The sequence below is a fragment of the Rhodamnia argentea genome, chromosome 2, assembly GCF_020921035.1.
Source record: "Rhodamnia argentea isolate NSW1041297 chromosome 2, ASM2092103v1, whole genome shotgun sequence".
In the NCBI taxonomy this organism is placed as follows: domain Eukaryota; kingdom Viridiplantae; phylum Streptophyta; class Magnoliopsida; order Myrtales; family Myrtaceae; genus Rhodamnia; species Rhodamnia argentea.
This window is the reverse complement of record NC_063151.1, coordinates 1914162-1928629: the sequence shown is the minus strand read 5'-3', so window position 1 is coordinate 1928629 and position 14468 is coordinate 1914162. Positions and strand designations below refer to the sequence as shown.

General features: G+C 42.4%; 2 protein-coding genes across 2 annotated transcripts; one reads left to right on the top strand and one right to left on the bottom strand.

The window, feature by feature from the left end:
* The first annotated feature begins 6248 nt into the window (after positions 1 to 6248).
* On the top strand, positions 6249 to 7818 carry LOC115746353 (protein SOB FIVE-LIKE 5-like). Its single transcript, XM_030682078.2, has 3 exons — positions 6249 to 6688; positions 6865 to 6951; positions 7287 to 7818. Exons 1-3 carry the CDS (start codon positions 6362 to 6364, stop codon positions 7377 to 7379), a joined length of 507 nt encoding a protein of 168 aa, XP_030537938.1. The 5' UTR covers positions 6249 to 6361; the 3' UTR covers positions 7380 to 7818.
* Positions 7819 to 8944: 1126 nt separating this feature from the next.
* Positions 8945 to 9871, bottom strand: LOC115746342. The gene has a single exon (XM_030682063.2). The coding sequence runs from the start codon at positions 9608 to 9610 to the stop codon at positions 9119 to 9121; it is 492 nt and encodes a 163-aa protein (XP_030537923.1). The 5' UTR covers positions 9611 to 9871; the 3' UTR covers positions 8945 to 9118.
* Positions 9872 to 14468: the final 4597 nt, after the last annotated feature.

The following is a 14468-nucleotide window of genomic DNA, read 5'->3' as shown; positions in this document are numbered from 1 at the left end:
AAACTCTATCTATTGAAGAGGAAAACTCAAACAAACGCTTTCGGTTCAAGAAAGAAAATAAGAAAAACAAATAATTATAGTCTATCCGTGACGTCCGATATAACATATATGGGATATACTAAAAGCATACACCGCATTTCACTCATTGACCATTTTTATACAGCTACCCTTTGAAAGTACGTTTTTGAAATTTTGAATTTTGACTATACATACCACTTTCCACTTCTCAATTAGATATCAATGTGTTTTTTTATGCATAATTTAGCTATTTTCTTCCTGAAAATTACCCCCAACCACATACCAAATTCCCCACCCATTCAATGCCAAAAAACTAGGAGTGAGCATGGTTCCATGTAAGAATCGGGAACCGGAGAATCAAACCGATGGAAACATGACAGGTTTCAAGGCATGCAAGGTAAATTTCTGATTTCAAAAATTGAGGAACCGGTTCTGACATGTATGTTCCAAAAGGTGAAACTTGAAACAAGTCTTTGTGTTTTTCTTTTTATATGTATTCGTGCGATCTTATGGTATTCCATAGCGTCCGATGATGAATATGCAATATGGAACCATTAGTCCGAGCTTCCATTTTTGATAAAATTCATGACCGAGATTCTTAATTGCTTCATATTCTATGTGTGCCTAAATATGAGTTATGGTCGATAAATTGTAGAACCTGGATAGACTATGCAACCGACCCTAAAACATATAACATGATAGTTTCCAGGATATGCACGGTATGTTCCACATTCCACAAAGTGGGGCACTAGTTCCGATGGATAAATTCTAATCTAAAACCTAAAACCGCTCACTCCTAAAAAAAAATCAATGTAAACTTAGCTTATCGACCCCCAACACCAGCCGCTACTGCCACCACCCATTGCCTTGAGGACCTCTGCCTGGCCAGTTGGTCATCAATGAAGCCCTCCGCATATCTATCTATCTCTCTCCCGCGCGCGCGCAACTAGTGTCGCTTTGCTCTCTTCAGTCAAGTTGTAGAGTGGCTATTCGTGCTGGGGTTGAGGACACCCTTGGTTCATGGTTGCCACCATAGCTGGCAACCTCAGTTCGAGGTCGTGGGCCAATTGGAGGGGCATGGAGGTCGTCCCCGCAACCCCTAATTGGTTTCGCAAGCCTATTCGAGGCATCTGACGACCTCAAATGGTGGCTCATGACCTTGGATCGAGGTCGCCCTGTCATCCATGGTGGTCCAACGTGCAAGAGAGAGATTAGTATAGAGCGAACAAAGAGAGAAGGGAGAAACTGGATTGTGTGTGTTTGAGAGAGAGAGAGTGACCGGCGGTGTCGGTAGGGAGATAATCGATTCCCGGCTTTAGGTTATATCATATTTGAGATCAAAATTTGAAACCTACCTTATAGTTTTCAATTCCAAAAATTAGAATGAGGAACCAAACCGGTAGTACTTTTTTTTGCGTTTTGTGGTCGAAAACATACGAACTTCATTTAACCAACAGAGTTAGGGAAAACAACCACAAAATGCATCTAAACTTTTAACAAATCCCAAGAGGTTGGGGGCCTTAGAAATCCAATTAAGAAGGAGGGACCCTAAACGGTAGGCTTTTGTGGTCCAATCCGTGCACCGGTTGGCTTCTCGTGGACAATGGGTCACTGGTTTCTCGTCCAACGATGTCCGAACTCCAGGTAAGAGATTTCCATTCTCGACTGATTTCTTGCTAACTGGAGGCCGAACAAGGGAGCTACTGTTCATTGCAAGGGCATCATTTACTATTGAGTCGGAATTTTGGCTTTCGAGCTTGGAAGACGAAGGAATTGCGAGCTTTCCAGACCAGCCAAAGAACACCGGCAAGCAATTCTCCAGTGGGCTTGCGATTTGAGGATTCTGAGCGGAAGGAGGGTAACTTGGCCATTTCGATCATGAGATTTTATTTTAAAAGATAAGAGGAACGTCAGGGGTGTGCCAATGGAAAGTGAGGTAGAATGTTGATATAACATGTCATTTCGCTGTAAATAAAAGATGTGGACCATATTCAATTTGCGGTCAAAGGGGACAACAGATGATGTGATGGTGCTCATAGTCATGACGACTCCATGAAAAAGTATAATGTATGCAAGGTAGGGATTTTTACTCATAAAGTTAGCGAAGGCCCAAACCATGTTCCTAAGGTACGATCCAATCATGAAGAAATGTCGATGTTCATGGGCTTGGCTTCGTCCTTTGAGATGGACGAGGCGGACTCATTTTTACCTGAGAAGTTCACTGTTTAGTACGAAGCCAAGCTCATGAACATTGATATTTCAACCGCCGACCCCGTCGGATCCACTCGTAGAGCCCACGTAAACCTCCGCGAGCGCCACAAGATCGACGTTTCACGATGAGTCCGATGACTCGAGTCGAAACAGAGTGTCTGTCCTAACCCAATGAAACAGTTTAATGGGGGCGGGCTTCGTTCATGTGCAGAGAGAATAGTGGGGGACATCTCCAGCGGTGTATTGGCTCCGGATATCCAGCCTCGGATCCCGGATCATGTTCTTGCTTCTCCCCAATTATTGCCTCCCTGAAATGACGTGGGTGTTTTCCTTTTTCCGAATTCTTTCTTTGGAAAACTAAATTCTTTTCAGAAAATCTCACTGATTAATCGACGGAAGAATGAAGGGACTTCAGAACATGTTCCGTCAACCCCGACGAATCGACTCTCCTTTAGGCCAAATCCTAGATTCGAGGGGACGTGCATGGAGCCAGAATCGGTGATGTAGATGGAGAAGGAAAGCAACAGAGAGTGGAAATAGTCTTCAGAGTGTCTAATCACGACAATCAGTTGCTACTATCGTCCCATAGGAATGGCAGCCGCCGCGATAGCCATGCCCAACCTCTACGGCGGTGGCAGCCAACGGGTGACCGAGGCGTCGCCGTGGTGTCACCGGATGAGTGCAACCACACCGCAAGTGGGTCGCCTTAGGACAGTGACTGCCGCAATGGTTGCGCGCAAATATGAGATCGAGAGACATGAGAAAGAAGAGAGGCGCAGGGCATCTAATGCGACCACCGAGCGGTGGTGGCGCGTTGCCCTGCCATCGACGATCAGAAAGCTTCGAGCCCACAATCTTAGCGCCAGTGCCATGCCATTCTAGTCCTGAATTTCTTGTTAGGCATTTTTCTCGAACATATACAGATTTATCCCGTCCCAAAGATAGGGCAAAAAAAAAAAGAAGAGCTAATACCAAGAAAAATTCCAAACTAGTATACTCATGACAAATTTACCTTAACCGATTTTTTTTACAATTAAAAACCTCAAACTAGTACACCGATGATAAATTTACCCAAACTATTTTTTTTACTACCAAAAACTCTAACCTTGTATATCCGTGACAAATTTACCTTAAACTAATTTTTTTAACAAATAAAAACCTCAAATTGGTACACCTGTGATAAATTTATCCTCCGTTAAATTGGATTAATATCATGAAAAAATTGAAATTGATACTTTTGTTTACCCTCAAATTGACATACTCGTCAACCGCCACGTGTTATTCAACTCAAGAATTCGATAATTAGATTTAACAAAAACTAACGAAGGGTAAACTTGTCATATGTGCATAAGTTTGGGGTAAATTTATTATAATTATACCAGTTTAGGATTTTTTATGGTTAAAAAAATAATTCGGAGTAAATTTATCGTAAGTGTATTAGTTTAGAGTTTTTTGTGGTATTAATAAAAAAAAAATAACAGGATATCCTGTGTCAAGCGCATTCAAACTTTACAGATAAGGGGATGTTAGGTACCTTCAACATCCGTCCGTCCGATCCACGTGAGGTTAGGTTGTGACAGAGGATCCAAAAGGCTCCCCCTCGAAAACGACCAGGCAATTTGGAAAGCTGGTGAGTGGCATGGAGTGACCTCCCCTCTTTATGGGGCAATCAGCTAACAAGCGGGAGAAAGAATACACATGAACATGCACGAGCGCCGTGTCTGGTCCACACATGTCCGGACGGACTGCATTATTAGAGATGGCTGCCAAGGTTGACCCACGAACGTGGAATGAGGGATTATTGATCAGCTCATCTTCCATTGATGCACCTGATTCTTTTCGAATCATTTCGCAGCAAAGACAGATAGAAACGCTTCTGTAAGAACAGTCGCTCTAAACTTTCTTGGGGAGAGATTAGGCTTGATGGGGACTTTAGGGTTGGACTGCTAGTGCTGTGGTGGGAGAGAGAGAGAGAGTGAAGATTTGCTGGAACGTCGAGGAGGACTGTGGAGGCAACTAAGGCACCACAGCATTTGACCACCCTTACCAATGCATGTGTAGGGGACCAAATGGACAACCCCCACAGTGCTCTGAACTGCAGGCAACAGCCCATGCTACAGAAATTATTGGAAGATATGCGGAGTGATGTGTCTGGACCTCCTAAGGTCTTCAATGCTCAACGCCTCTCTTTCAATCGTTTTCAGGTAAACCTAAAGATCCAATCTCTTTTCAGTGAGTTATAGTCTATTCAAGTTAACATTGTTCTTACACAAATAGCTCATACAATGGATGGAGGGGAATGGTTGGCTCATGGCTCCGTCAGTGCCGACTGCCGAGCCAATGCGGTAACGATGCCCCGCGGCTGCCCCGTCGACACCACAGCAGCGGTTTCCAATGCCCGTGCCAACACGACATACGGGTAAAATGCAAGGCCAAAAACGATTCTCACTTAACAAAAATGAAAATCGGCTTAGAGGCGAACTTCAATATCCGAATCCATCGAGCTAATCAAGAATTAAATGGTTACCAAATGCGACTGGATTCGAACTTTTACGGGCGAAGTAGGATGTAAAGCCGAACATATCAACCTTAGGTGCTCCTCTTTAATGATGCGACAAGAATCGTGTAGTGAAGCTTAAAACGAGGAGCATCGGTTTCACCTTTTATCGTCTGTCAATCAGTAGTGCACGGCCATTTTTGTGTCGACCTCATCTACATTGGACACTGTTTTGAGAGTCCCAAAGACCCGCGGTTTGAATTTTGCGGCAGACGCCAGCAAGCATCCAAGCTAGGGACACTGTGACCAGACAGAGAGAGCCAAGTGGTTCGACCGACATCGGACTTTTCATGCTACACGACAGCAAAAGCCCTTCCCTGTCTGTCTACACTGACGACAACACTCAGCTAAATAAAGTGCCTTTCTAGGCATCTCTAGGAAAATGCTTCTTTCCTCGTTACTGTTACTATTAAGAATAGTACAATAACAACTGTAGCTTCCATCACAATAACTCCGTCACAATAACTCCGTGAAATTGACAAAATTGGATCATCAGGTGATTACTCCGAAAGCTTACGTTCAAAAAGATGGGAGTTCCAATTCATCATCCAAAAGGGTACTAGAAATATGCCCAAGTGTTGGCTCTCGTGTTTGAAGGGAGTTTAGAGAAAGATAAAAATTTAAGAATTCCGTGAGGAAGTCGTGCACGCACGACGCCTTTTATATGGTTCATCGAAAGGTTGAACCTCAATGCATGACTAATCATAATTGTCGTGCGTGTTATCGCATCTTATACCAAAGTGCCGTAACACACAAATTTAGAAGGCCTTAACAGGTGAGAATTTCTTCTCTTTCGATTTAACGGACGCCGCATCCTTGAAGAATCAGATTCTCCATGAAGGCCATTGCACATGCATATCGTTAGTTATCTCCTTGGTGAAGTCATTATGGTAAGGATAGTTTAACACGGCGGAATCGAACAACAACTGCAGTGGATTGAGTTGGAGAATGAAGTGAATCCGGGAACTAGAATGAAATTGCCGAGAATGGATAATGACATTGGACTCCTAACTAGAGAAGTTGTAGACTATCCAATGTCATTATCTTCACGTAATAAAATAGAATTTCGAATCCCTTTTCCTGCGACCTTCCTTACATCAATCCTAGAAAAAAAATTAATGATTAGCCATCCACATTCTTATGCCAATTTGACAAAAGACTATTCGATGGATTGATTGATATTTGCTTAGAACATACTAAACTAGAGTATGGAAAAAGGACATTGACTTCGTGCCATATCAAGGAAAAGAATAGAGGAGGCCTCGGATTTTAGTGCACTCTCAAACACACGCTCGTGGACGAGGACGTGGAAGGACAGCCAACTGGGAATACTGTATGGATTGCGCAGATTGGATGGTTAGAGCAGGAGGCCCCAAGAAAGTCGAGCGCTATTCATTCGAACTTGACCTAGCCTCCTCTGTTTCTACCATAGAGAAGAAGAAAACGAACAGAGCTTGAGCCACAGAGAGAGAGAGAGAGAGAGAGAGAGAGAGAGAGAGAGAGGGGAGGGAGGGAGGGAGGGAGCGAGGAAGGATTAAAGCCCGTTTTGCGGCGAAGTAACTGTCGGAGAGCAAGATGACTAGTGGTAGTGGGTGCGAGTCTGGTTGGACTTTCTACCTGTACGGGTCGTCTTTCTCTTCCGAGAAAGTTTGTGGCGGTGGCGGTGGCAGCAGCAGAATCCTAGAAAGTTTCGGAGTAAAAGAAGAGGAAGGAGGAGGAGACAGTTTGTCAATGGTCTCTGACGCGTCGTCAGGACCTCCGTGTTATTATGTGGACGAGCCTTCCTTGTCCTCTTCCTCTGCTTGCGGCAAAAAGAGATCGAAGAAGCCTGAAAGTGCCGCGAGGCGTGGCCATTCGTGTTTTGAGGACACTGCTACTTCCCCACAACTGAACTCTCCCAAGGCAAGTTTTGAGCAAAGCGGGAGTGAACTCTCATTTTTCAAAGATCGCTTTTACTAAAATTCATGCGAACGGCAGAAGTATAACTTGCTTGCTTTGGTTCGCCTTTGCGTTGCTGATCTTTGCATGACAGTATTAAATGATTTGGCTATTGAGTTTTGTCTTTGATGTTTCCGCAGAAGAGCTTAACAAATCTCTCGAAGAATCAAGTGTCGGCCAGCCATGTTTGGGACCCTTCAGATAGTTACTCTGTGGACCGCGTGAAGGTAATGCCCGGTGTTCCATTGTCGCCGCACCAAATTCTTGATCTCTGGGTCTGCTGCCTTTTTTTGGTTTTGATTTGGAGGATATTCACCTGAAACTCATGCTCATGCATGGCTCGTGTGAGCCGCGAGTGAAAACTGCCCCGATCGCGTACTGGTTGCACTTGGTAACTTGACGAACCGAAGCTTATTGCGCGCCTAATCCACACACTCAGCACGGCTATACTACTCGACCTTCGAGTCAATTCTACTGCTTTGAAGTTAACAAGCATAAATATTAACTGTTCAAACTGTGTCACTTGGGCTTGATGATTGCCCTGTTTTCAACTCTCTCTCAGGGAAAGCACCGTGATTCCTTGGAGTCCTCTCAGGACGAGAGAGTGAGACAGCTCAGGAAAGCAGCGAAAGGCCTCTCGAAGAGTTCAGCTTGACATTTCAGTTCAGGAATCGGTGAAATCAATTAAATTCACAGGAGAAATTATGTAAGCTCTACGCGTTTTATGGGCTGAGATGGAACTTCTTTATTGCAGTGCATGTAGTCTTCGTTGTTTTTGTCTGTCAGCTACCTTCAAAAGGCAGCTTCCGCAGTTACGTTGTAGTAAGCAAAAGGGAGAAGAAAAAGAGAAATTGTCGATGCAGATTTCGTAGAGGCGAAACATGGTTTGATCCGAAGAGGACACTGAAATTTTGTTGGACCGTCCCGTCTCTTTATCTTCCTGTGGATCTCATGTAATCATTTCTGCCCCTTTCATTTACTGGGAAATGGAATGAAAGGAAGTATGTCTTGCATCTTTCTGTCCCCACCTTGGGGAACATCCTCAGAAGTTGAGCATGCATGGAGATGACATACGACACAGTTTTTAATTGTAAGATTAGTTTTCTGCTTTTACTATATATTTTCTGACTGGCTTCGCTCCTGAATTCGCCAGATGATCTTGCTGTGAATTTGCAAGAACACTCGCTAACCCAGATGACAGATGTGAAAGATCATCTGAAGTCTAAGCATAGATCAGAGAAAGAGCTCCTCCGTGAGCTTCTTCTTAGGAATGATCTTGAAGCTTTAACAGGTGCTTCTTTGGGCACTGTCGGAGCAGTGTGAATCATGAGAAAGGCACTGTGCGATCCGAATCAATTCCGTTGAAATATAACGCGCGAAACTAACCCGGATCTTGCAAATAAATCAATGCGAAAAGCCTAGAGAAATAACGATGAACAATAAAGGACATCGTAGATTACGTGGTTCGGTCCGAATATCGGTACCTACATCCACGGGAGAGCCAGCAAGAACAATCCACTATAATCGGAGAATCGAAATTACAATCGCTCAATACGCTCGTGTTTCCCGTACCTAGATTATACTCAAATCCAAAGTGTTCACAAATAAACAACTTAATTGGATATAATAAAACTCACGAAATACAAACCGATCGGTGTTCAAGCCCAAGGCAATAGCTCGCGCACGATCGAAATACCAGAACGTCCCTTGCGTCCTTTTCTCTTTCTCGTGCGACTGCTCTTCGCCTTTTTTTTTTCTTGTGCGGCTTCGGTCTTGTATTGTGCGGCCTCACTCTGCACACCCCTTTCTTTTTGTCCAGAGAAAAGTAACCTAAAAGTAACTCACGCCCTTTTTATTTTGCTTTTCTCTCTCTGACAAAACTTGGCCCCACAATTTCATATACATATAACTTACGAAGGCTTTTCCTCCTTTTTGAACTCTCTGGGGCCCACAATAACATAATAACAATAATATATGTGTGCCTCCTTTTCCGTCCTGTAGTGCCAATAACAATTCTGGAGCAAGAAGAAGATTTCCGTTGCACGCGCACGCAAGGATTGATTTTCCTTTAATGAATCGATTTAACAAATCGGTACTTATCCGTAAACAATTTCAAATTCGAGACATATTTAACATTTAACCTGAAAGATGGACCTACCACGAGAATCACAGAGATGCAGTTTCCGAGAGATTTGCACTAAAACATAAGACATTCTTCCCTAAAGATTACAAGAAAAAGTAAGGGCCTTTGTACACGGACTCCAAGAAAAGGCTCATCGATTTATATCCAGCACACTCGAGAACCCACCTGGGAACAATTATGCAGATCGAGATCGAACAACGAAGTCATCTCTTTTTTCTTTTCGTTCGTTTTTCTGGTTCTTCCCATGATCATCAATGCACGTAATTTCTGTTTCCGACAGCATAGCTTCTGCTTCTCGGAAACAGTAAATCGACCTTCTTCGCGCCAACCCCATCGTCGTCTCCGAACTCACGGGGCTCCTCCTCCTCGTCGATCCGGCCCATCGCGACGCTGCAACTCTTGGGCAACACCTCGGGACCCCAGTCCGACGACGGCCGCTGCTTCAGATGCCGCTGCTGCTGCCGGAGGATCGCGTCCACGTCGATCTTGCTCCCGAAGCTCCTAGCGGAGGCGGCACGTATCAGCTCCCCGAGATCGTCGGCCTCGCTGGACGGCCTGGACGAACTCACGCTGAAGCTCCGGGGCATGGCGGAGAACTGCCCAGCTGGGCACCCGACGCCGCCGTGGACTCTGTCCGCGTAGTTCAAGCCCCGGACGTACAGGTCGCGCGCCTTGGTCAGGGCTCTGAGAGGGATGGTGATGATCCTCACGAACCGGTTGTGGCCGTGCTTCTTGGTCCTCATGGTCGCACTCCTTGCGTTCGGTGGAATTACAACGAGAAAGATTGGAGCTCGGGATCAAAGAACTGGAGGGAAGAAACGACAGTAAGCGCTTGAAACAGAGGTGAAGACTGGAATTCAAGGTTTGCTTTTTATCTGGCTTGGCTGAGGATGAGTGAAGTGATGATGTTGCAGGATCGAGACTATAGAGTGATGGCTGATGGAATAGACGATGGGTTTGGACTTGGCGAGCAAACGTTGTTGGAGAAACCAGGGGCGGAGAGAGTGGATTATATAGAACAAGAAGGGAGGCTGCTGCTGGTTACTGAAACTTAGAGCAAAAGCGAGCCAAGGATTGCGTTTTGTTGACCGTGGAACGTTCAAACCTTTGACTGGCCTCTTGTCCCGTTCTCATCTTGGCTGACTCGTTCGTTGGACTGCATTTATTCAAAAAGTTTGGCCCCACCAGGCATCAGATTCACACGGAGAGAACGGGGATGAGACGCTTTCCTTTCATCCCCATTGTCAAACTGAAGCCCAAAAAAAAGGTCTAAGCCATGCCCTTGCCACTTGAATTAATAAATTGTTGCCCTAATGTAATGATCCTATCTTGTTAATAACGGATGTGGGCATGACACGTGGGCAAAGATTGACGACTCTCCAAATAACATCTCCGCTTTTTCTATGATCCGCCTAATTTAACGACGTTGCTCGACAAAGACGATTTAGAAACCCTCGAGCACTCGCTCTCTCGATATATAAGCCAAGTACGAGTCAGATAGCTCGAAGTGGATAAGCTATCTCGCGAGCTCATATCTCTTTGCTTGGCATTTGTCACCGAATGCAAGGAATTATCGAATCGAGATTTTGATCTTCAATGAATCCATTGTAATGGAGAGTCCAATAAATTAACAAATTGGATTGTGAAAATCGAGTGGGATAGGTGCGGCAGCCTTGCGGCACTAAATCGAGTAATCTTTGGTAAAATTCTGCCCGGTCAACTATTACTAGGAACGAACAATTTTCCGCATCTCTCCCCAACCTCACGCATGTTTGTGTTCTTCTTGTCGTTTCTAGGACTGGCTACTTTGCTGCAGCACTCCTCGACCAGCAACACTCGCGCATCCCCTTACTTTTTTTCCCCTGCGAGTTTGGCCCGAATCGAATAAGAAGGTCGATGGGGGAACAGTACAACCGTCTTGCTCGGAACAGAGCGAACGCATTATCGAGCGCAGGGACAAGGAAGGAACGGCGGCGTAGGGAGAGATTCCAACGTGGTCGTGAATGGGGTGGGGGTTCCAGGGAATTCCACTAAGGCGACTCTGTTGTCGTCGTCGTCTTGCGAGAAGCTTCGACCTCTGATTTGGACATGGACAAGCGATGGATCGTGATCTTTGCGAGACTCGAGATCGGGGGCTACTGCTCTGGTCCAGTCTAAATCCTGAAAGGCTTGGGGCGTTCGGCTTGACCAGCCCGACAGATGGCAGGTGGAACTTTCCACCTACTGTGGAAGCCACCTACCCACCTTTGACCTTGAGCTCTCCGTTCTTGTCTTTGTCTTGGCTTTGCGCTTTTTTTTTTTTTTTTTTGGTGAGAAGCATATTTTCATTTCACTTGAAAAAAGAAAAAAATTACTCCAAGACAAAAAATCAACATCAAACAAAATAAGTAAAACCTAAAAGATAAATTAACTTAATACAATCTGCATAGACTCATTCATTTTCATGTCAGACTAGTAACTTTCTTTTGAAAAATGTAGGTTTTCAAACATGATGATGCAAATTGATATTCGAATATAAAAGCAAAAATGAACGAATGAATGATCAGGAGGAGAAAGTGGATATAAGTCCTTGTCACCAACTCTACGATTCAATTCAATTTCATTAAATCCGTCATTTGCTTTGCAATTCATGCGACACGTCTTTTGTTCTTAAAATGCTTTTTATATATGTGAAATTGCCAAACGAAAAAACTAATCGCTTCGGTGGACCCCGAGTCATTGGTGGAGGATGCCTTATCTTGTTCTTAATCCCGGTCAGCAAATTTGAGTTTTCAGCGACCCTTATCGACATCACCATCAAAGGATCGCAATCATTTGTTGTCCTTTCAGACAAACAAATGGCGAAATCCACTTTACCTGCATGATTTAGTGGTGGGGATGGTTCTAAAGGGGACTTTAACTTTGGACACAATGTTGCTAATCTGTGAACCATCTCGAACCTCTTCTTAATCATTCGCCGCACAACCGGAAAGGTATCCATGGATGCGTACCACCACTATATGGTGACAGACATGAAGTAAAACATCTCGATGGCGACGAAATCAATATTCTTGATGCGTCATGTAGGACGGTCGACGATAGCTGGATCGCAACGTCGGCGATTTTCGATGAAAACCGACCGGAAGGATTGCATCGGAATTTTGCCCAAAAATTTAGGACTAAAATGAAAAAATTGAAAAATTTAAGAATGAATTGACATTCATACAATAGGTTTGTGACTGATTGAGTAATTTTCCTTAATATTTTGGTACTCGTGTTATTCTCAATTACTCAACCCTCGCACACTTGACTCTCGAGCTCAACTAGACTTCTTGCTTATTGAAAACGAAGAACTCAACCCGACTACCGAAAGTAAACCTTGATCTAATCTCAAACTTTAGCTCGAACTTTCATCTTTATGTCCCAATTCAAAGTTGTCAAGTAACTCCCAAGCAAAGTTGCATGGACTTCCTCGAGCCCGAACTCGCGGGCTTGGTTAAGCGCTCAATCTAGCCGGACACGGGTACTACATTCTTGTATTATAATTCAATTGTTTTTTTGTTGCTAAAAAGTGAAAAATAGAACGACTTGAAAAAATGGAAACAGTATAAATAAGTAGAGCAACGTTTGTATTGTTTGGATTTCAATGGGACGGGAGTTTTGCCCAAACTAGCTAAGGCCGGGTTTAATGTCCTAAAATTTGTCCATGCCGGTTCACTCTCGGCATAAGTTAATGCCGAGCTTTACTTACCAACAAACCTAAGTAGGCTTTTTGATGGTTGATTTGGAATTGCCTTCATTCCAAGGCATAACCTGTATCCATGCGTTTCATATTCGCTTAGAGTTTTGCTCTCATAAATATAACCATCCCTACCCTCCTCATGTCAACCCCACGAAGCCTCTTTATCCATACTCATACTATCACCAGGTATTTATTATTCAAGACATTATTGGCAATAGAAGGTCTGTGACTGAAAAAATAATTTAAAAAGTAAAATTTCACTTTTGATTCCTAAACATTTGCATCTTCTCCAATCAAACTTCTTGAGTTTTCGCATTTGTCTTATTCAATCCGCGACCTTTTATAACTTTTGAAATCAAAGGCAAATTAAGGATTTTAATGTGGAAAACACGAGCGTGGTATTTGTTTTGAGAAATCTCAATCTATTAGGCTACACTTAGTAGTCAAGATAAATTTTTGGATAAGATAAAACTTATTGTATACTGTGCTTAGTGGCTGCTCAAGACAAAATAAAGTTAGATATAAGAGCGATATAACCCGAAAAAAATTATCTTACGGGGAGAGGGATAAATGTGAATACAATTTCTAATATCTATAATATAAAATTTATTTTTCTCAAATAATAAACTTCCTAAATTTAAAATTTTAAAGTTTGAGTTTTAATATAAAAATCAAAATAAAGGAAAATAACAAAATTCATCATTTTTATATATTCCTAATTTTATTTGTATTCGAATTTCTTTCTATATTATAAATACATCCAATATATTAGTATTTATTTACGTAATTATCATTTAAATATCATTTTTATTTATTCCTTCTTTTTATTTATATTTGAATTTTTTATTATAACTAAATTCAATATGTTAGTATATATTTACATAATTATTATTTATATTTACTACGTATTTTAGTTATTTAAGTACTTGAAGATATTAGTATAGTTTACTATTTATTAAAATATTGTTAGAGAACGATGGAAGGGGGAAAAAGAAATAAAAAATAAAAGGGTTAAAAAAAGGAAGGAAAATATAACAAAAGTTAAGCAAATGAAAATGAAGCAGGTAAGAGTGTCATGAGATATTCTTACCATCTCCATTGACACAATTTTTAGGTTCACTTGCACTTATATGCCGTTTATACCAAACAATGCACATGATAAGATATGAAAATATCCGACTTTATTACTACGATTCTTCAAATAGTGGATATAATATAGTGACCTAATGTCTAGAAAACCCCAACTTTAGCATCTGTCCCAATTATATCCAAAAAAATTTGTTTCATAAAAAATCCACAACTTTTACTTTTGTCACAATTTTACTTGCTTAATATCCAAAAAATCTCCAAACTTTAGCATTTGTCCCACTTATATTCAAAAAAAATTTATCTCATAAAAAACTCACAAATTTTACTTTTGTCCCAATTCTACTATAGTTAGCTTTCCGCTCATAATCACCGTTAGTTAATTCTATAATTCGGAGCCCGAAGTCGAAGAGATTAGAAAAGTTACGCAAATTCTAGGATATGATTAATTAACTAGATTTTTTTTTTTGTTCAGTCAAATAGAAAGTTTGAAGACTTTACTTTTGTTAAAAAAAAAGTGCAAGTTCAAAGATTAAAAGTGGAGTATAAAGGGGAAAAAGAACCAACAAGATATTCCAATAATAGAACTTTTTCTTCGGTCGGCCCAATAATAAAACCTGCACGTCAAAAAGAAGAAACCGCAATTTCTTGTCCTATTTGCACTCCACCGCTTTGTCCCATCGGCCCGGCCCCGCACCGCGGACATGCGATTTCCCCTTTGGGGTCGCCACCGATCCATGATCGCTTGCTGGGGGGGCCTTTTTCTTGAGTTAATTTTAATTTTCGTGGAAGTA

Coding starts and splice junctions, on each gene's coding strand:
- LOC115746353 (XM_030682078.2), top strand. CDS start 6,362: ATGACTAGTGGTAGTGGGTGCGAGTCTGGTTGGACTTTCTACCTGTAC. Junction 6,689..6,864: donor CACAACTGAACTCTCCCAAG/GCAAGTTTTGAG, acceptor ATGTTTCCGCAG/AAGAGCTTAACAAATCTCTC. Junction 6,952..7,286: donor ACTCTGTGGACCGCGTGAAG/GTAATGCCCGGT, acceptor ACTCTCTCTCAG/GGAAAGCACCGTGATTCCTT.
- LOC115746342 (XM_030682063.2), bottom strand. CDS start 9,610: ATGAGGACCAAGAAGCACGGCCACAACCGGTTCGTGAGGATCATCACC.